At 34.7% G+C, this 22661-nt stretch overlaps 1 protein-coding gene and 9 non-coding genes across 11 annotated transcripts in view; 9 read left to right on the top strand and 1 right to left on the bottom strand.

Annotated features, from left to right (window-relative positions):
* Positions 1 to 13564, bottom strand: part of LOC112158538 (pleckstrin homology domain-containing family G member 3) — a 32002-nt gene extending 18438 nt beyond the window's left edge. For both annotated transcript variants that reach the window (XM_036210440.1, XM_024291982.2), the window contains exons 1-2: positions 12991 to 13564; positions 9613 to 9664 (exon numbers count right to left, since the gene is read on the bottom strand). In XM_036210440.1, coding sequence (XP_036066333.1) covers positions 9613 to 9661 — 49 coding nt within the window. In that variant the 5' untranslated portion in view covers positions 9662 to 9664; positions 12991 to 13564. The remainder of the gene's footprint in view (positions 1 to 9612; positions 9665 to 12990) is intronic.
* Positions 13565 to 15358: 1794 nt separating this feature from the next.
* trnas-uga lies at positions 15359 to 15440 on the top strand. The gene has a single exon. It is a non-coding gene; the product is annotated as a tRNA-Ser (tRNA).
* Positions 15441 to 16225: 785 nt separating this feature from the next.
* trnas-uga lies at positions 16226 to 16307 on the top strand. The gene has a single exon. It is a non-coding gene; the product is annotated as a tRNA-Ser (tRNA).
* A 759-nt stretch (positions 16308 to 17066) lies between these two features.
* On the top strand, positions 17067 to 17148 carry trnas-uga. The gene has a single exon. It is a non-coding gene; the product is annotated as a tRNA-Ser (tRNA).
* A 792-nt stretch (positions 17149 to 17940) lies between these two features.
* On the top strand, positions 17941 to 18022 carry trnas-cga. Its single transcript has one exon. It is a non-coding gene; the product is annotated as a tRNA-Ser (tRNA).
* A 751-nt stretch (positions 18023 to 18773) lies between these two features.
* On the top strand, positions 18774 to 18855 carry trnas-cga. Its single transcript has one exon. It is a non-coding gene; the product is annotated as a tRNA-Ser (tRNA).
* A 735-nt stretch (positions 18856 to 19590) lies between these two features.
* On the top strand, positions 19591 to 19672 carry trnas-uga. The gene has a single exon. It is a non-coding gene; the product is annotated as a tRNA-Ser (tRNA).
* A 788-nt stretch (positions 19673 to 20460) lies between these two features.
* trnas-uga lies at positions 20461 to 20543 on the top strand. Its single transcript has one exon. It is a non-coding gene; the product is annotated as a tRNA-Ser (tRNA).
* A 786-nt stretch (positions 20544 to 21329) lies between these two features.
* Positions 21330 to 21411, top strand: trnas-uga. Its single transcript has one exon. It is a non-coding gene; the product is annotated as a tRNA-Ser (tRNA).
* Positions 21412 to 22203: 792 nt separating this feature from the next.
* On the top strand, positions 22204 to 22285 carry trnas-cga. The gene has a single exon. It is a non-coding gene; the product is annotated as a tRNA-Ser (tRNA).
* Positions 22286 to 22661: the final 376 nt, after the last annotated feature.

Raw genomic sequence — 22661 nt, 5'->3', positions numbered from 1 at the left:
TCTGTCTTTCCAACCATCCATGCATGCAAGCAAGTATCCATCTGTCTCTGTCTGTCCGTCTGTCTGTCTGTCTGTCCCTCCCTCAATCAATCCATTTATCCATTTATCTATTCGTCAATCCATCCATCCATTTGTTTATCAGTCTGTCCATCCATCCATCCACTCATTTGTCATTTTTCTTTCCATCCATTTATCTATTCGTCTATCTGTTAATCCGTCCATTTATCTATTCGTCTATCATCTACCCATCCATCCGCCCGTCCGTCCGTCCATCCATCCATCCATCCATCAATCCATCATTTTGTCTTAGTCAGTCCATCATCCATTTTTCTTTTCGTCTGTCAATCCATCCATCCATTTATCAATTTTTATTTCTATCCATTTATCTTTTTGTCTGTCAATCCATCCATCCGTCCATTTATCTTTTCGTCTATCAATCCATCCATTTATCAGTCTGTCAATCCATTTATCTATCCATCCATCCAACCATCCTTCTTTTCATCATTTATCTTTTCGTCTGTCAATCCATCCATCTATTTATAATTTTTTCCATACATTTATCTATTCATCTCTCTGTTAATCAATCCATCCATCCGCCCGTCCGTCCATCCATCCATCAATCCATCAATCCATCATTTTGTCTTAGTCAACCCATCATCCATTTATCTTTTTGTCTGTCAATCCATCCATCCATTTATCAATTTTTATTTCTATCCATTTATCTTTTCGTCTGTCAATTAATCCTTCCATCCACTCATTTGTCAATTTTTATTTCCATCCATTTATCTGTTTGTCTATCTGTTAATCCATCCATCCGTCCATTTATCTTTCCGTCTATCAATCCATCCATTTATCAGTCTGTCAATCCATTTATCTATCCGTCCATCCAACCATCCTTCTTTTCATCATTTATTTTTTCGTCTGTCAGTTCATCCATCTATTTATAATTTTTTTCCATCCATTTATCTATTCAACTCTCTGTTAATCCATCCATCCATCTAAAAATGTGTTATTGACAGTCATCAAGTTTAAATCACTAAAATGTGAAGCCTAACATCCTCTCTGCTCTGCTGATTCTATTTAGTTTTGTGGACCAAAACCCTTTTACAGGTGAAAAATGTACTTACATTTGTTTTATGTTTAGCAAGATTAGGCTATTATTAAGATTATGAAGAAGAAGTACGTTTAAAATGAATTAAATGCAGAATCTAGGATTTCTATGAATGTAGACAATAATTTAAAAAGTATACACAATACATATGTGTACAATTAAACATACAGAATATTTTTCAAACCCATACCGTGTTATTGTTGGATGCTGAAGGTCGGAAACAAAATCATAATCCTGGTCAAATGTCGTGCACCTACTCTTCTCCTACTGCTTTTGTCCTTTACCTTTTCACTCTGCTTCTGACTGGTTGAAAGATCGACTCTGAACTCTGCAGGGGGGGACAGATGGACAGAGAAGGTCCCTCACAGTGAGGAAGAGGAGGATGACATTTGAGTTTTGAAGCTGGGCATTTTATACGTGTACTAGCGGAACAAATGACTGTGATCGTCCCAACTACAACAACCAGGTGGCTTTTTTTTTAGTTGTTTCCAAAATGGCTTAAAAGAAGAAACCTGTTCAAAGAAAAAAATCCACCAGCAGGTGTCACTGTTTCAAACACCAGCGGGAATATTGAGCGATGAGCGAGTCTTATGTTGACAGGAAACAAACAGCTCAAGAGTGACGCCTCACTCAGAGTCTTCACTGTTCTGGGTTTGTTTGTTTGTGCCAGAGTGTCTCTGGAGTGTGTCTGTCAGTGTGTGTGTGTGTGGGGGGGTCTTAACGCGTATAATGGCCATCTGTTTCATAGACACAACAGAGCTCTTCATGCCTGACGTGTTGTCATGAAGTGACAGCAGATAAATCAATGGCGAGTCCACATGATGCTCCTATCTGCAACAGTTTTCCAATCATTTAGTCTGAAATTTCTTATTGGGAAGATCAATCTTAACCTTGCAATGCCTGAGTATTCTATGAAAATTAAGCTGAATGTTTGACAGACAATGATCTACAACATTATTTTATCAAACCAAACAACCTTCAATTATGAGCAAGTTTTAAGAAAGTAAAACTTTTAACATATGTCCAACCGCCTGCCAATAAAATAAGAACAAATCAACAACAATAATACACAATTTAGAGCTCTAATTACATCTAAATGTAAAAATATTTTATTGTTTTTCCGTCTTCTACTCCGGCTTAGATGTTGGTTTCTCAATAAAGCAGCTCTTCTCTTTGTCAAACATTTTTGTCAAACAGCTCACACTGAGGAAACTGACAAACTCACTAAAGGGAGTTTTGTCATCATTGCACGCTTAAAAATCTGGAAATCCAGCATATTTTACTGACATTCCCGTGTGAATCAGTGTTGGAGCAGAGATGCAGAAGACACATCGTTCTCTAGAATGAGCTATTTCCTCAGGGCTTCATTTTTTTTTCACCCGCAATGTGTTTGAGAACCAGAAACCGCAGAAATAATGAAAGCAGTAATGATTACAACTGTGTGTGTTTGTGGTTTCTGGAGTCTCTGTTAATGTTGTAAAATATTTAGAGACTTTTTATATTAGGATTGTTTTTTTTAGTCATTACTCTAAAATTCAGTTGTGTGAATTTTTATATTTGAATATTTTTCATGAATTGTTATTCCAGTGCAATTCTGAAGAAACTATGACTGACATCCCTATTTTCAGAGGAATTTCAAATATGCAGCTTAGTGATACTCAGTGAGTCCTCCTTTATAGCTCAGGGACATCTCTTTTATACTCTAGTTTTACTTCTAGTTTTTACTCTTTACAGCTACATTATAGGCCATTTAAAGTGTCAGTTAAAATCCTATCTAGGCAAAGACTCAACTGTCAAAGCTTTGGTTAAGCTCCAAAAAAGTCCAGCTTTAATCCAGTTGATAATGAAAGCTAAATTTCTCAATGCAACACAGCTGAATTAGCTCTTTGATAGTAATATTTAGCTCAGTTATAGACTAGTTTTGGTTCAGTTTAAGCCCAAAAACAAACACCAAATTTATAGTACAGGTAAAAGACTACTAAGGCCAACATCCTGCCTGGTTAAGTCCAGCTAAAGTCCTGTTAATAGCCATTTATAGTCCAGTTATAGTGAAGTTAGAGCCCAGTTAATAGACACTTAACCCTAGGGTAAAATGTTCTTTAAAAAACAACTCCAATGCAAATTGTGTTTTTTGTGTTTTAACATGTTCTTGTGGCATATAGAGGACATATAAAGAAAATTAATTTTATGCGAATCTTATCCGACATCTCATCCGAACTAGTTTTAAACTGTACGGCTGGATAGCTCCAAAATTGCTCGCAATATTTGTTGCATTGGTAATGTTAGGTTGGAGGCGGGAGGGGCTGTAAGCTAGTGGGAGAGTGTGTAAACAGAAAGCTCTCAGAAAGGGGGGCGCCAACTGTTCTGCTCATAATGAATTTCTAGTAAACTACTGCCACTCTTCAGAAACTATGTCCTATAAAAATTACGTTATTTTAATTTTGGATAAAAACTATATGATTGTAATTAAGAGACCACTGGGGATGCTTTTAAAACAGATCAAGCAATAATTGGAACACGTTTTTAAAGCACAAATACAGCTCAGTGATTTACATTCCTTTGTTGTTTTTTTATAGTACATGTAGATTTACAAGACACTGAAATTCTACCAAGTGTGCAATATAAGAATAAAACAAGAAAATCTCAATCAAAATGTGTCAAAAATGTAATTTAAGACATAAAAAGTAGAAGATTTTTAAACAGCTTAAATTCATTTATAAACCAAGACAATTGCAATTCAGTTAAAGTCCTCCAAAAGCTCCAGTAGAGCTCACTAAAAGAAGGTTATTGAACCTCTTCAGCTGCTTTTCTAGTAAATCTAGACCAATAAAGTATTCACAGCCGTGGTTCCGTTCCAGTGAAGCTGCTGTGGAACATGCTTACACACGGTGGTCGGTGGTTTCACACAGAGGTGGTTTGGTCTTGTTCCTCCTTCAAAATGTACATTTTAGAGAAGTTGGATGTTCTTTTGAAATTGAGTTTGAGCTGCAGACACATTCCAGACCCACTTACAACCTGATTGTCAATTTTTTTTCCAAAACCCAGACTGAAGTGACTAATGCAGGAAGTATCAGAACGCAGAGTGATGCAGCTCTCCCTGTCAGTGTGTGAGCTTTGGGATGAGCAGGTGAGTCACAAGTTAAAAAAATGCAGGTAAACAGTAAAAAAAATCGGAGAGACTTCACGCCTGGAACGATTCGCCTCGAGAACACTTTATTTCCCAACATCCCCCTAAGACAACAGCTCTGAAAATCAAGGAGTAGGAGGAAAGTCTCTTCATCAGGTACAGATATTAAAGCAGAGGTCTCAGAGGTGCTGGCAGCCAGGCTAGCGTACGAGTGAGCGCCTCTAATCTGAACTAATGAGGATGAAGCGGTGAAGTAATCCAGCACAACTAATAACACAATAACCTCCAGCCGACGGCAGTCAGTGCTGCAGTGTCCGTGCATGTGAAGCCCACATGGTCGCTCTCGGCGGTGCGGAGATCATGTGACCTGAAGTGAAGAGCTCTACTCAGCTTTGAAGCAAAAGAGAAAGTTGTACAAGAGTTCAGAGGACAGCAACAGCTAATTCTACTGATACGAGTCATGAACCACCTGCCAGAAACACAAACAGCACACCCATGTCTTTTATTACCTTCGGTGTGTTTAGTGCGTTTGCTCATTACGAGATGTTTATTTAGGCTGATATGAACTGCTGGGTGAGGGGAACTGTGGAGGAGCTGGAGGTCAGGCCAGGATCTTTCTCCAACCTGACACAAAAGATGATGGTTTGTACTTTTACAGCATTTTTTTTTTACATTGCTTTAGTGCTGCCACAAATGATTATTTTAAGTCAACTATTCAAAGATTATTTTTTTCCAATTGGGTCATCCACAAACTGGATGTAAAGCACACATTTTTATCATCATTAGCTTTAAACTAACTAAAAACTAGATATATAGCATAACTTGCAATAATGTTAGTGTGAATGCTGAAAGCTGAATTTGACCACTGAAGATAGTGCTGATAGCTGAAGATGCTGAAATTGATAGCTAAAAACTCTGAAGCTGATAACTAGCAAAAATATTAGTTAAATGCCAAACTAGCCTAAAAAACTGAAAAAAGCATAAGTTAGCTAAAATAGCTAGCATGTAGCTGAAATATTAGCTAAACTCCAAAATAGCCTAAAAAATCCTAAATTAGCCAAAACAGCATGCAGCAGCTGAAATATTAGCTAAAATACAAAACACCCCCCCCCCAAAAAAAATAAAAAAATAAATCAATTAGCCAACACAGCTAGCATGGAGCTGAAATATTAGCTAAACTCCAAATTAGCCAAAAAAAGGCCTTAATAAATGCCAAAATTGTCCAAAAGGCTAGCAGGATGCCATTATAAGTCAACTTTACAACACTCTGACTTCATATAATATAAAGTAACCACTAATTGACTATTAAATTAGTCGTCAGCTATTTTAATAGTCGATTAATTGACGAATCGTTGCAGCCCTAGATTGCTTTAAGGCAGAAACAGATTTACAGTCAAAGTTTCATTCATATACACATTCAAAGCCTCATGGCAGCTCTAGTGCCTTATGGTACATTCACAACGGGCTCAGAATCGCACACTTGACTGACCACTTTCCATAAAAAGTCTATGTAAGCGCACAAATATGCCTACTTTGGGCTTCCATGTTCAAAACTCTCACGTTTGTGTGTCACTAAATAAGTCTGCTTTCAGGCTCAACGTACTCAATGCATTTCAATTAAGCATGCATCAAAAGTTAAAACAAGCAAAGGTCGACCACTCTACCTCTGCACCACAACCTCCTAATGACGCATCACTGAGGAAACAAGCTGGAATAAAAGTATGTGGTAAATCATCACAAGGTGTGCCAGAAATGGTCAACATTGGTTTGATTGGGACATCAGGGCACATTGTTCCCTTTGGACAGGTTCAACACTTTGATTTAGTTTCTTTCACACTGCACTTTTGAGAGCAGACCAAACACATGATTATTGCCAAACAAAAGCAGTGACAAACGAAAATCAACGAAAATAATAGTTTTCTTTTTTTTGCCTCCACTTCAACACGTTTATTGGCGAGACGTTTCCCAACACTTCTCTTATACTCGCCAAAGTGAACTTGAGTTTTGCGAGTAAGTGACATCAGCGCACCAGCTGTCACTTACTCACCTTGGTTCACGTTGTACGTTTAGTCAATTCTCTGATGCTCTTTTGATGTTTGTTGCTTTGATGTTAGTCAGAATCAAACAAAAATCAAATATATGTTTTTTTTTTTGCTTGTAATGCTTCAATTGTGAGGTTTTTGCACTTCGCGGGTGTGAAAATAGTAAAAGTTATAAAGCTTTCTGGTGTTTCATCAATAGTAGTCTCAATCTCTGATGTGGTAAAAGAAATTGTGTTAATTTTGATAGAAGGTGTTATTAACACTTATATAAAATGTTAATAGTTATATTTCAGATACTTGTTGAAGGCTAGCATTCCTTCTATCCTAAATTCATAACACCCAAGTAAAAAAAAAAATTAATTTTGCAACAACACTATGACATATTCTTAAAGTAATAGACGTTGCAATCGATTCTAAAAGTTTGTAAAAAGTCACAAAAAAGCTTAATTTTTTAAAATTAGGAAATTTTTTTGATTAAATACAACTATTGTGAAACGTACTTGCTGACATAACTGGGTTACCAAAAAACTGCAATAGCTTATAAAAATAAATCAACTTAACAAAAATGAGTTGGTTGAAGTCTTACTAAATATGTTTTTATAACTTCTGTAACTCTTATAAGAGACAGATACTGGCCCTGCCCTCAGAGTCCCAAAAGGTTACTTTACCTGGCTGAATCACCTGTGCAATAAAAACCAGAAAAACTGGCGGAACCCTTTAAAGACTCGCCTCAATCTTAAAACTTACCTGAATGAGTAATAAGTCAGTCTCAAGCATTTTATGTTTTCTGAGAGGGACATCGCAGAGCCTTTGTTATATAACACAGCCAGCTTGGCTCCTGAGGCTATAAAGAGGCGTCTGATCTGAGGTAAGCTACAAGTGTAAAGGGAAGGACAACACATGCGCCAAAACACACCTGTCACAGAACCAATCCCCAACAATCAGATCAAAATCTTAGATTTTACTGTCAGTTTTGTGAAACTGGTTGGTACAATGACAACAGCAACCGTCACAGTTATGACCTTCTGGATTAGACGTTCGCTGACCTGCAGTACAACCCTGTCTACTAAAAGAACAAAAGTCACCTCATTTTCTCAAAACATCATGGACTCCATCCTTTCTGGTCTTTTCTACAATCGGAGCACAATCACAGTTCCTGATGCTCGTATGCTTACCTGCCAGGACTTCAGGACAAAGTCAAATATGGCGTCAAACATTTTGGAAATCTGATAGGAGGCTGTGAAATTCCAGCTTACCTTCAGTTGAGTATATTCTTCAGGGCAGAAAAATTACAAAAAGTCAGCCTGAAACCAGAATAACGCAGGTGCAAGTCTCCTCAGGTCTGTTCAGGTAGTGAGAAAGAGCCTGCAGCTCCGACAGGAGGGGGCGGGGTTTAATCCAATTAGTCTCAGGGTGAGGAGCAGCCGTCTTTTGGACACAACATGAGTTGTATCCACAGAAGCACATGAACCGGAAGGAACTCAGGTCTTTGGACTGTGTTTTACTCTGTGCTTTTGTCAACTGTCTACATCAAATGTATATGGTGCTTTTGCTCATGCCAATGGTAAAAGGATGAGTTCACACCTTGCCTTTAATATATGCAAAAAAGCCAGGCTTTCTGCAGGTGTAGCTTCAGCTCCAACCAACAGAGCTCTGCAGACACTCACTCTTTGTCCCACAGACAGGCGAGAGCACTGCCGGTTCCCTCCACGGCAGAGGGAGAGAAAAAAAGACTGCTTACATCCATGCAGACAAAGACTGATCTGTGATGAGCCGGGACTGCACCGAACAGCTAACCAGCTACAAATCCTGGATCTCTTACTGGAAGGATCTTGACTCCGGAGTTATGAAGCCAAACACATGATCTCCCTCATGGGATAACAGAATCATTAATTTAAAGATGACAGTCCTTTAAGTATAGAGTAATAATTGCAATAAAAAATAAATAAATAAAAAAACTAATTCTCCAATAATATTTTACCTTTCAGAATAAAACATTTTTATTACCTTCTAAAAATCACTTTTTGTTTTTTAGAGAAAATTACTAGGAGGGAATTGCAATCCAGAATATGTGTCTTATCTGTTTTGGTGCAGGCTTGTAAGAAATTTATTGTAAATATTTATATTAAATATTCTTTTATTTTTTTACTCTAAAGAATGGCACAATTTCTGATGGGCTTCTATGCTGGTCAATGATGAAGGAGACTAATAATCAAATAGTATTAAAAATGACAGTATTCCTAGCGTGGAACCCTGAGGAACACCTCCAGTTTTTTAAGTCTGTTTAATGGCCATCAAGCATTAAGCTTCACGATTTAAAAAAGAAAAAATAATAGTTAGATTTTGTTCATATGTAGCAAGATTTGTTGTCTTTTTTGTGTGTGTGTGGGTGTGTGGGGGGGTCAACTATTTTTTACATTTTGCTAAATTTCCTTCTTTGATTTTTTTGCAATTAAAACACTATGGTCTTGTTGCTTCCTACACTTGACAACTAGAGGAGGTTAATAAAAAGGTAAATGGTAAATGCCAGTATTCCTAATCAGGAACCCTGATGAACACCTCCCAATATTTGAAAGTTGCATATAAAGACCATAAAAAAAGAAATCAACATTTAGTTTCTGTTCATAAACAGCAAGAATCTGATATGCAGCAAAACACATTTGAAGGTAATAATTGTCATAAGAATTTCATGTTTTAATCAGTGATTTAACATTTTTTTAATATACTTTTGCTTTACTAAATTTGTGCAAATTTTAAAAAGAAATCCAAACGACTTCCTGCAATGTTAATTCTTAGATTCGTACAGTTTTGCTGCTATTGAATCAATTTAAGGTCATGTTATTTCCAACACAGAACACAACCCCTGGAGGAGGCTAACATACAAAATGGCAGTATTCTTAATAAGGAACCCTGGTGAACACCTCTCAATGTTCAAGAGTTGCATTTAAAGGCTAAAAAAGCATTAAAATTTTTCATGCATTACATTTCTAGGTTGTGAAGCATTTAAAACAAAAAAAATTCACATGGAAAAAAAGCATAATTTTTTTAATAAGTAATTTTTAGCCTTTTTGTTTTGTTAAATTTAGGCCAATTTTAAGTAGAAATTTTCCTCTAATGTTGAATTTTTGTTTTCCTCAGTATTGCTGCCATTACAACACTCCTATGTCTTGTTTTTTTTTTCTACACATAACAAGATGGGAGATTGACAATCACAACACAAGGACAGTAAATGTGTGTGTGTTGTCCAACTGGACATAGAGGAAGGCGATGATGCATTCTGGGAACTGGTGACCACAAACATTTCTCACCAGGGAGAAGGAGGGGCTTCTTACCTTCACTCCTTCGGTCGAGGGAGGACGAGCTGCGAGATCCTTCAGGCATCACCTGTCTCAAACACACACAAGTGGCAGGGATGAGGGCTTGACGGAGAACAGGAATCACAAACAAACTAAAGGGTGTGATTGATGGAAAAGTAATATCCTTAGTCAACACAAAGACAGGGACAAGATAGGGAGGGATCGTGGGATACGTTTTCAGCAGCGTCGGCGCTCTGAAAAATGGAGGCAAAACAAAGGAAGTTTCATCATGGTGGCTCCCGCCAGACAATACTACTAACCAGGATTCATTATCAATTTCTTTTAGCTTCAGCAAGAACTCACTTGAGAAAAATCCTAACGAATAATACTTGATAATAATTTAATATTTTTGTATTTCTTTAACAGTTAATCCAGAATCTGCATACATTTAGGAGATTCAATCGCACTTACAGTGCAAACACTATGCATAAGAAAGTAAAACAATGCATAGACTGTTTTTTTGAGTTTTAAGGAGCTTTGAATTGGCCGACATGCAAAAGCAAACTCTTGCGAATCATAGACGTGTATGAGATGGACAAACTCTATGGTCATGTGACATATTAGTTTATATTGTTCCACCTTTTTAAACTCCTCTTTAAATTGTCCTTCCCTTAAAGCGACTTCATCCGATTCTTTCATGTCTACAGTAAATAAACCATTAAAAGGCCATTCTAAGGATAACTGGCCAATCAAAACATAATCATGCTTTCTAACTAAAATAATTAAAAAGATTCAGGTGTAGTTAATATTTTTTATTATTTTTATTATTATTTAGTATTATGTTCACTATGATATAGAGAGAAAAAAAATAATATATGAGAATAAACTTGTATATTAATGAGAAAAAAGACATAATTTAAATTATTATAAAAAAGTCAACATTTCACAAGAATAAATAATAAGCTTCATATAAAAAGTTATATTTTTTTCAAGGATTTTTTTTTATAAAGTCATGAAAATTTCCCATTAAAAAAAAGTTCTTGTGATGTCCATCCAATTTCTATGAAAAGCATACATGAAACAGGTAGTGTTTAATTTTAAAGGCTGAATTCTAAATTGTATTTTTTTTTAATTAAGTCTTTCTGAATTATAAATTTATGGCTTTACTTTCATAAATTGTTAAATATTTTTTCATAATTGTATTACTTTTTTCCTCATCATTTTACAGCTTTATCCTCATAAAATATAGATTTTTTTCCCTCATTATTGTACGATTTTTAAAATATTTTTTAGATTTAACTTTTGCAAAATTTCAACTTTTTTCTCATAATTTTGCAATTTTATTCTTCTACATTTGTTCATTTCTCTTTTATAGTATAGCCTAATACTGCGTCATTGAAATAAATATTGGGGTCAAACTTTATTTTTATTTTTTTTTTTGGGTCGTAAAGTTGGGCTCCTGAGCTAAACACGAGAACCTATTTGTTAGTGCAACCAGCCACCTATAGGTTACCTGGTGAACTAATCTGGCTCCAGTTGCTATTGTAATTAAATTTGCGTCAATGAAAGAATTGTTGCTCCTCTGTACAATTGACTAAATGCCCCAAGAAATGTAAACCTCATCTAAAGATCTAAGGTAAAGGTAGATGTGTTGAAGAAAAATAAATCAACAGATTTGATCAATTTATTTCACATCTTGTACTTGACTCTTTCAGTAACTGTTTCCTTGTATTATTTGATATTTTATGATTTCTATTAGATCCTTCAGTTAATATTTTTGAAAAATATGCTACGATAAACTGAAGACCTAATCTGTTTCAAATATTATACTTTCTTCCTAGAGTTTTTTTAACTCAACAATTGAACAAATGTAAAAGAAACACTAAAAATAAACTTAAAAATGCTATTTTTGAGGGAAAAAAACTTATAACAGATGCCCCTCAACTTCCATATAAATAGCTTTATCATCTTTGTAATGATGTATTTTAATGGTTTGTTATTTGGTCAATCATTGTCTGAGATGGAACAATTCAAGCTCAACAGCCACTAACTAAACTTCTTCTTTTGATAAAGTCCCTCTCCGACCATATTTTTAAAAGCGTCACCAGCTGTCTTTTAATTATGATTAGGAAAAATAAAAAAACCGTGTGTCATTTTCCAGGATATAGCTTCTGCAGAGCGGAAGGAGCTCGTTAGAAATTGAGTTGTGGGCAGAATTATTAGTGAGAGTAAGCCCGTCTCTGCTTCCCGACATCCATCTGGCTCTCCCACAAGCTTAATTTTCTTTAAATATGTCCTCCATCATGAGTAAAATCCCACAAGAACATCTCAAAAACACCATCTTCATCTGAGTTGGTATGTGAAGCTATTGACTTTTGAAAAGTAATCCTAAAACAGGGTGGAGTGAATTAGTGCCACTTCAGCGCAACAAAACAAGTTGGTTATGCATTTTTATCATTTTTAGCCATTACAAGCTATATTCTTTATTATATTTGAATGGATTTAATCAACATGAAGGATTTATAATCTTTCATTATTATTATTTTGTTTGCTTTGGGCTAAAATAGATCAGCTTTTATTCAACAACAAATGCGCTTTGGGGTGCTCCCTGAAAGACTTGATATCACATTTCTCTCTGTTATTTTCCTCCAGACTTTCTGAACGTGAACAATTGCGTCTGAGGTCATTGCTGGAGGCTTTTGGTGTGTTCAAACACGCCTGAGCGCCCCGGAAAAACAAAAACTCGTCTTGTTTTTGTAGGTTACAGTGATAAAGAGTCGATTGCAACAGAGCAAAGTGTTAGCTAACAGTCTTATCAGTTTTACTTTAAGATATATATGCGTTTAAACATCACTTACAAGTTATATGTCAGAGTTAAGATCTTTAAAACGCTTAAATTATAGATAAATGGCTAAAACGCTATTTTCCCACCCGCTAACCCCACTTTAAAATGATCACCTTTGATGTTTTAAGCAATTCCTTAAATTTAAAAGATATTTAAATGTTAATTTTTCACTAAAATGAACAATTAAATTTAAACTATTTGCAGAATTTAAGCAGCAGCATTTACATGAACAAAAACAACTTTTATTTTAATTGTTAAACCAGCTTTTTTCGGACAGAAATCAACGTAACGTTTAAATATATAACTTTTCTGTCGGAAATTCGAGATTCAGCCCCACCTATTGCGTGAGTTTCAACCTGCAGAGATTTCATCAAACCCAGAATGATGTTGAAGTGAAGTGGAAACTATAACAGGACCTATCCTCTCTGCCTGGTTCAGGTCGCAGGAAAAGTGGACCGGGTCAGACACACACACTTCCGTGTCCCGCGGGAGCGGATCCAACCAGCTGTGACAGCTGGAGCGAACGCACGAACCCGGACGATAAACTCAAATGACGTGAAGGAGCTCACCTGACCGCAGGTCCAGGTACCAGCTTAGGATGAATCCTCAGAAGTCTCCTGCTGCAATATAAAACTATCTAATCTTTTCGGTTTCCTTGAAGTCTGGTAGTTAAAGTGCCGCCGCCCCTTGCGCATGCGCCTCGTTTTCAAAAACTTATATCTTGTTCCAACGCTAAAAAAAAAGAAAAAAAGTGCATATAAACAGAAGATAATACGAAAGTCACATCAAAACCACCACTTCGTTTTATTTTTTGAGGAAAACTAAACCTAAAATGCGCATATATCGGTGAATCTTATCACATAATCAAACTTTTAACAAAGATGCAGTTTGGTTGGAGTTGAGAGGAGGGCAGCATATCACCACAAAACGTGTTATGCATGAGTTACCAAAAGCACTTTCAAATCTTTGGAAGACTGCAATGTGCAAAACAAGTCTGCCAAAACCAGAAACAAAACAGCCAAATGATTCTCATCATTTATAAGAAAAACTGATGTTTATTTAAACAGAAAGACTCTGGATAGAAGAACCCAGCAAAAGCAAATGCTTAACTGATGCAAAAACTAAAATTATAAGAAAGTAGCTTGAGGAACAAACCTGATTTAAGCATCAAATGCTTAAAAAAAAAAAAAAATTAACACATAAAATCTTATAAATAAAATATCAAAATCTAGAAGGAAAGAGTTCCACACAGACATGGAAAAGGGGAAAATACGCTTAAAAAAGCTAACTGATAGATAGAATAACTTAAAATTGAATGTTATTCAGCCCAATATGTATTTTCTTTTTAATACTATGTTTGTACCTACAGTAAATTTTGTTAATTTAGATAACAGTGACAAAAAATCAGTGGAAATTACTCATTTTACAACTGAACAATATGAAAATACGATTTCAGTATAATCTAAATAAATCCTCATAAAATCTAAAACTAGCTCCTATTCTTTCCAACACTGTGGAAAAAGTGGAAAATTGGATCCATTAACAACAGTACTGTAATTTTTTGCATTTAACGTATTAGTTTTTTATCAAAATACATCAACAATTTATCTTGAGTAACCATAAACTCAAAAATTTAATTTGATAAAAACAAATACTTTAAATGTAACAAATTACAGAGATTTTGTTAATTGATCCAATTTTTACACTTTTTACAGGGAAAATAAAGACAAAACATGCCAGTTTAGTCTTAAAATAGCCTCCTTAAATTGAATTTAAAAAATTACAGTGCAAATTTGAACTTTTTGGAGCTTCAAATGCTGTTTTTTTATCGTCAAGAATATAAAGCAAGAATTATTTTGGCTCATTTTAAAAATAATTTACATCTTTCTGGATTTTTTATGAGACAACAATTATTAACTTTGCTGATTTTGATTTGATTTACTTGTTCATTTCAAGCATGAATTGTGGACAATACAACAACAAAGAATTCAACAGTTATATAAAAAATAATAACAGAAATAAAGAAAGGCATTGATTATTTTTGAGAAAGGCTCTGAAAAGTGTAGAGCAAAATACAAACGTAAAACCTGGTAAAACATCTTGAATGTCTATAAATTTTGATTTTGTTTCTTCTAATAAGATTCTAAACATTTTCCTTGGTGCTGGAGTTTGTGTTCTTTATCCAACTAGAATCAGTCTTTTTGGTATGCTGCTGAAACACATATTCGTCAAAGTGAGAAAGTCTACTATACCCTACAAAAAACAAACAAACAAAAAAAACCCAACTGAATTTGCAAAGAGGTTGTGAGCAATTTTTCTCTACGTAAAAATGGGTCTTTAGGATCTCATTTTTTCAACAGAACCCCTGAGTTTCCACTTATTAATTAAAGCTTGAACACTGCTGACTGGCATTGAAAGTTTATTGGATATCTTCTTAAATTCCTTTCCTGTTTTGTACAGTTGCCTTTTCCTGTTGATCTTTTAACAGCTCTTTAGCTTTTCTCATGACTCAAGAAAAAACAATGTCAGTGCAGCACTGGATGAAGTCTACAAGGTTCTGCTGGGAGACCAGAACATAAAAAAAATTTGGATTTCACATTGCTTCAGGTTTTGGTGGTGAACAATGGGAGAATCAAACGTCACATCTAATGAAGGGTTTGACTTAAATATATGTCTGGCATAAACTAAGTGTCAGTCAATCAGTTGTGATTGCCGAGTCGTGAAGACAATGGTCTCGAAATCCAATGGGGTTTAGTCAACTTAAAACAAAATATAAGAAAATAACAGCAATAAAAAGAGATTTATGTTGGTTAAATTTTAAATCTCACATTCATTTGGATTTTCTATGTAAAAAATTGGTGATTTAAACATCACATCTAATGAAGTATTTGAACTGAAAGTCTGTCTGGTAAAATGATTGACATTTATTGACAATCAGCTGTGATGGCCGAGTCGTTAAGGCGTTGGACTTGAAATCCAATGGGGTTTCCCCGCGCAGGTTCAAATCCTGCTCACAGCGTCAACTTCCAAGTGTGAAAGTTGGTTATCAGTCTAAACTAAACTGTTATTGAGAGGATTTACAGTGATATTATGCACCTTTGATTTTAATAGAACTTTGATCTCCTCACACTTATGTGACTTGTTAACAGCCCATTCTAAAAGAAGCACAATTACAGAATCATTTTACTCTCATGGATTTGAGGGTTGACACGTTAAAAACAAATGTCTTTTAAGACATGATGAAAAAATTTTGTATCCCTTCAAAAATAAAACTAAATAACTTGATAGTTTTTTAGTTCCATATTCCAACAGGTATTTGTCAAAAATATTGTCAACAGCCATTCAATTCTACAAGTGACGGAACGAAAAAAATGTCCAAAACATTCCTAATCTGTAAATGACAGACATAGAAATGGACAAAAAACACTGGAACATTGACCTTCAGTAAAAGAGACACGACCAAGGATTGGGATTTGTTTGACCAAAGACTTGTTTAATCCTATGAGTATTTTCAACATCACTAAATCCAGTGTTTTTGGAATGTTGTAAACTCTTTTCTAAGAAAATGAATCAATATGAGAGTCTCCAAAAACGTTGCTTTATATGGTTTGAAAGTCTACATTTAAGAAAAATATAAGGAAACAACAGCAGTAAAAAATATTTATATTTATATTGGCTAAAACTTTAATTTCACATTGCTTTGGGTTTTATTTGTTTAAGATTGGTGATTTAAACATCACATCTAATGAGGTATTTGAACTGAAAGTCTGTCTGGGTGAAATAATTGCTGTGTACTGTCAATCAGCTGTGATGGCCGAGTCGTTAAGGCGTTGGACTTGAAATCCAATGGGGTTTCCCTGCGCAGGTTCAAATCCTCCTCACAGCGTCAACTTCCAAGTGTGTGAGTTGGTTATCAGTCTCAACAAAAATGTTGCAGAGATGAAATACAATGATATCCTGTACTTCTGACCTTCATAGAAGTTTGATTCCCTCACACTGATGTGACTTGTTAAGAGCCATCCATCCATGGATGGATTTGAGGATTGGCACTATCAAAACAAATGTCTTTTAAGACATGACCAAAAAAAAATAGTATGATTCCAAGATAAATCTAGATAACTAGATAGATTTTTTGTTCCATATTTGTAACAGGTATTTGTCAAAAATATTGGCAACAACCTTTCAATTCTACAGGTGATGAAAGAAAAAAAATCTCCAAAACATTCCTAATCTGTAAATGACAGACATGGAAATTAACAAAAAAACTGGAACATTGCCCCTTTATCAAAAGAGACACTACCAAGGATTTGGATTTGTTTGACCAAAGACTTGTTTAATCCTATGAGTATTTTCAACATCACTAAATCCAGTGTTTTTGGAATGTTGTAAACTCTTTTCTGAGAAAATGAATCAATATGCAAGTCTCCCAAAACGTTGCTTTATATGGTTTGAAAGTCTACATTAAAGAAAAATATAAGAAAACAACAGCAGTAAAAAAGCATTTATATTTATATTGGCTAACACTTTAATCTCACATTGATTTGGGTTTTATTTGTTTAAAATTGGTGATTTAAACTTCAAATCTAATGAAGTATTTGAACTGAAAGTCTTTCTTGGTAAAATGATTGATGTATAAAGCAAAACAGCTGTGATGGCCGAGTCGTTAAGGCGTTGGACTTGAAATCCAATGGGGTTTCCCCGCGCAGGTTCAAATCCTGCTCACAGCGTCAACTAGGAAGTGTGAGAGTCGGTTATCAGTCTCAACTAAACTGTTATTGAGAAGAATTGCAGTAATACTCAGCATTTACTATGTTCATAAGAAGTTAGATTTCTTCACACTCAGGTGACTTGTTAAGAGCCCATCCTCAAAAAAGCACAATTCACAAATCATTTGACTCTCATGGATTTGAGGATCGGCACGATAAAAAACAACTGTCTTTTAAGAAATGACTGAAAAAATAGTATCCTTCCAAGATAAAACTAAATAACTTGATAGTTTTTTAGTTCCATATTTCCAACAGGTATTTGTCAAAAATATTGGCAACAGTCTTTCAAATTTACAGGTGATGGAACGAAAAAAATCTCCAAAACATTCCTAATCTGTAAATAGCAGACATCAAAATGGACAAAGAAAAAAAAAAAGAAAAACACTAGAACATTGACCCTTCTTCAGAAAAGACACTACCAAGGATTGGAATTTGTTTGACCAAAGACTCGTTAAATTCTATATGAGTGTTTCCCACAGCACTAAATCCAGTGTTTTTGGAATGTTGCAAACTCTTTTCTGAGAAAATTAATATGAGAGTCTCTAAAAAACATTGCTTTATGTGGTTTGAAAGTCTACATGAAACAAATAAAAAAAAAACAGCAATAAAAAAACATTTATATTGGTTAACTTTTAAATTTCAGATTCCTTTGGATTTTGTATGTAAAAAAAATGTGATTTAAAGATCACATCTAATGAAGTATTTGAACTGAAAGTCTGTCTGGGTAAAATGATTCACGTGTTCTACCAATCAGCTGTGATGGCCGAGTCGTTAAGGCGTTGGACTCGAAATCCAATGGGGTTTCCCCGCGTAGGTTCATATCCTGCTCACAGCGTCAACTTCCAAGTTTGAGAGTAATTTATCCATCTCAAAGAAAATGTTATTGAGAGGAAATGGAATGATACTCTAAACCTTTGACCTTAGAAGTTTGATTTTCTCACACTTATGTGACTTGTTAAGAGCCCATCCTCAAAAAATCACAATTCTCAAATCATTTGACTCTCATTGATTTGAGAATTGGCACCATCAAACAAATGTCTTCTAAGAAATGACTGAAAAAATAGTATCTCTTCAAAAATAAAACTAAATAACTTGATAGTTTTTTCGTTCCATATTTCCAACAGGTATTTGTCAAAAATATTGGCAACAGCCATTCAATTCTACAAGTGATGGAACGAAAAAAATCTCCAAAACATTCCTAATCTGTAAATGACAGACATAGAAATGGACAAAAAAACACTGGAAAATTGCCCCGTCATCAAAAGAGACACGACCAAGGATTGGGATTTGTTTGACCAAAGACTTGTTTAATCCTATATGAGTATTTTCAACAGCACTAAATCCAGTGTTTTTGGAATATTGTAAACTCTTTTCTGAGAAAATGAATCAATATGAGAGTCTCCAAAAATGCTGCTTTATATGATTAGAAAGGCTACATTAAACAAAATAAAAAAAATATTAATATTCTCTAACTTTTAAATTTCACATGGATTTTATATGTATAAAATTGGTGATTTAAACATCACATCTAATGAGGTATTTGAAGTGAAAGTCTGTCTGGGTGAAATAATTGATTCTATCAATCAGCTGTGATGGCCGAGTCGTTAAGGCGTTGGACTCGAAATCCAATGGGGTTTCCCCGCGCAGGTTCAAATCCTGCTCACAGCGTGATTTCTTGGTGTGAGAGTAGAAAAATTAATTTAATAAAAAAAAAACCCAAAACAGAATCTTATGAATTGATCACCAGCTGAAAAATTTGACTTTTTCACTTGTATGCAAGTTCTTAGAAACCTAACCTCAGAAAAGCTCCATTCCCTAACTCATTGTCTTTTGTGCATTTAAGAAGTCGCCCTCTAAGAGTCAGGTTATTTTAAGGCATGTCTAAACAAAAAGCACGATCAACATCATGAATCTTGATCTCTTAATAGAGCCTCATCTCCATGCATTCAACAGGTATTTGTCAAATAGACTTGGAAGAGTCCTTCTTTTCTACAAGTGGATGGAGAGGAAAAAACTCACCAGAACATTTCAAATCTGTAAAAGAAAAACACTGGAACATTGACCTTCATCAAAAGAGACAGTAACAAGGATTGGGATTCCTTTGACCAAAGACTTGTTTAATCCTCTATGAGTATTTTCAACATCACAAAATCCAGTGTTTTTGGAATGTTGCAAACCCCTTTTCTGAGAAAATGAATCAATATGCAAGTCTTCAAAAAACATTGCTTTATGTGGTTTGAAAGTCTATATTAAACACAAAAAAAACATTTATATTGGTTAACTTTTAAATTTCACATTTCTTTGGATTTATATGTAAAAAAATGGTGATTTAAACATCACATCTAATGAAGTATTTGAACTGAAAGTCTGTCTGGTAAAATGATTGATGTATAAAGCAAATCAGCTGTGATGGCCGAGTCGTTAAGGCGTTGGACTTGAAATCCAATGGGGTTTCCCCGCGCAGGTTCAAATCCTGCTCACAGCGTCAACTAGGAAGTGTGAGAGTCGGTTATCAGTCTCAACTAAAATGTTATTGAGAGGAATTGCAGTAATACTCAGCACTTACTATGTTCATAAGAAGTTAGATTTCTTCACACTCAGGTGACTTGTTAAGAGCCCATCCTCAAAAAAGCACAATTCCCGAATCATTTGACTCTCATGGATTTGAGGATTGACACGATAAAAAACAAATGTCTTTTAAGAAATGACTGAAAAAATAGTATCCTTCCAAGATAAAACTAAATAGCTTGATAGTTTTTTAGTTCCATATTTCCCACAGGTATTTGTCAAAAATATTGGCAACAATCTTTCAAATTTACAGGTGATGGAACGAAAAAAATCTCCAAAACATTCCTAATCTGTAGATAGCAGACATCAAAATGGACAAAAAAAAAAAAAGAAAAACACTAGAACATTGACCCTTCTTCAGAAAAGACACGACCAAGGATTGGAATTTGTTTGACCAAAGACTCGTTAAATTCTATATGAGTATTTCCCACAGCACTAAATCCAGTGTTTTTGGAATGTTGCAAACTCTTTTTCTGAGAAAATTAATATGAGAGTCTCTAAAAAACATTGCTTTATGTGGTTTGAAAGTCTACATGAAACAAATAAAAAAAACAGCAATAAAAAAACATTTATATTGGTTAACTTTTAAATTTCAGATTCCTTTGGATTTTGTATGTAAAAAAATGTGATTTAAAGATCACATCTAAGGAAGTATTTGAACTGAAAGTCTTTGTGGTTAAAATGATTCATGTGTTCTACCAATCAGCTGTGATGGCCGAGTCGTTAAGGCGTTGGACTTGAAATCCAATGGGGGGTTCCCTGCGCAGGTTCAAATCCTGCTCACAGCGTCAACTAGAAGCTAAGAGAGTAATTTATCCATCTCAAAGAAAATGTTATTGAGAGGAAATGGAATGATATTCTAATCTTTTGACCTTAGAAGTTTGATTTTCTCACACTTATGTGACTTGTTAAGAGCCCATCCTCAAAAAATCACAATTCTCAAATCATTTGACTCTCATGGATTTGAGGATTGGCACCATCAAAACAAATGTCTTCTAAGAAATGACTGAAAAAATAGTATCTCTTCAAAAATAAAACTAAATAACTTGATAGTTTTTTTGTTCCATATTTCCAACAGGTATCTGTCAAAAATATTGTCTACAGCCATTCAATTCTACAGGTGATGGAACGAAAAAAATCTCCAAAACATTCCTAATCTGTAAATGACAGACAAAGAAATGGACCAAAAAACACTGGAACATTGACCTTCATCAAAAGAGACACTACCAAGGATTGGGATTTCTTTGACCAAAGACTTGTTTAATCCTATATGAGTATTTTCAACAGCACTAAATCCAGTGTTTTTGAAATGTTGTAAACTCTTTTTCTGAGAAAATGAATCAATATAAAAGTCTCCCAAAACGTTGCTTTATATGGTTTGAAAGTCTACATTAAAGAAAAATATAAGAAAACAACAGCAGTAAAAAAGCATTTATATTTATATTGGCTAACACTTTAATCTCACATTGCTTTGGGTTTAATTTGTTTAAAATTGGTGATTTAAACTTCAAATCTAATGAAGTATTTGAACGGAAAGTCTGTCTGGTAAAATGATTGATGTATAAAGCAAAACAGCTGTGATGGCCGAGTCGTTAAGGCGTTGGACTTGAAATCCAATGGGGTTTCCCCGCGCAGGTTCAAATCCTGCTCACAGCGTCAACTAGGAAGTGTGAGAGTTGGTTATCAGTCTCAACTAAAATGTTATTGAGAGGAATTGCAGTAATACTCAGCACTTACTATGTTCATTAGAAGTTAGATTTCTTTACACTCATGTGACTTGTTAAGAGCCCATCCTCAAAAAAGCACAATTCCCGAATCATTTGAGTCTGATGGATTTGAGGATTGACACGATAAAAAACAACTGTCTTTTAAGAAATGACTGAAAAAATAGTATTCTTCCAAGATAAAACTAAATAACTTGATAGTTTTTTAGTTCCATATTTCCCACAGGTATTTGTCAAAAATATTGGCAACAGTCTTTCAAATTTACAGGTGATGGAACGAAAAAAATCTCCAAAACATTCCTAATCTGTAAATAGCAGACATCAAAATGGACAAAGAAAAAAAAAAAGAAAAACACTAGAACATTGACCCTTCTTCAGAAAAGACACTACCAAGGATTGGAATTTGTTTGACCAAAGACTCGTTAAATTCTATATGAGTGTTTCCCACAGCACTAAATCCAGTGTTTTTGGAATGTTGCAAACTCTTTTCTGAGAAAATTATTATGAGAGTCTCTAAAAAACATTGCTTTATGTGGTTTGAAAGTCTACATGAAACAAATAAAAAAAAAACAGCAATAAAAAAACATTTATATTGGTTAACTTTTAAATTTCAGATTCCTTTGGATTTTGTATGTAAAAAAAATGTGATTTAAAGATCACATCTAATGAAGTATTTGAACTGAAAGTCTGTCTGGGTAAAATGATTCACGTGTTCTACCAATCAGCTGTGATGGCCGAGTCGTTAAGGCGTTGGACTCGAAATCCAATGGGGTTTCCCCGCGTAGGTTCATATCCTGCTCACAGCGTCAACTTCCAAGTTTGAGAGTAATTTATCCATCTCAAAGAAAATGTTATTGAGAGGAAATAGAATGATACTCTAAACCTTTGACCTTAGAAGTTTGATTTTCTCACACTTATGTGACTTGTTAAGAGCCCATCCTCAAAAAATCACAATTCTCAAATCATTTGACTCTCATTGATTTGAGAATTGGCACCATCAAACAAATGTCTTCTAAGAAATGACTGAAAAAATAGTATCTCTTCAAAAATAAAACTAAATAACTTGATAGTTTTTTCGTTCCATATTTCCAACAGGTATTTGTCAAAAATATTGGCAACAGCCATTCAATTCTACAAGTGATGGAACGAAAAAAATCTCCAAAACATTCCTAATCTGTAAAT

This window comes from Oryzias melastigma, linkage group LG24 (assembly GCF_002922805.2).
Source record: "Oryzias melastigma strain HK-1 linkage group LG24, ASM292280v2, whole genome shotgun sequence".
Taxonomy (NCBI): Eukaryota; Metazoa; Chordata; class Actinopteri; order Beloniformes; family Adrianichthyidae; genus Oryzias; species Oryzias melastigma.
Note: the sequence above shows the minus strand (reverse complement) of the source record. Positions and strands in the feature narration are given on the sequence as shown.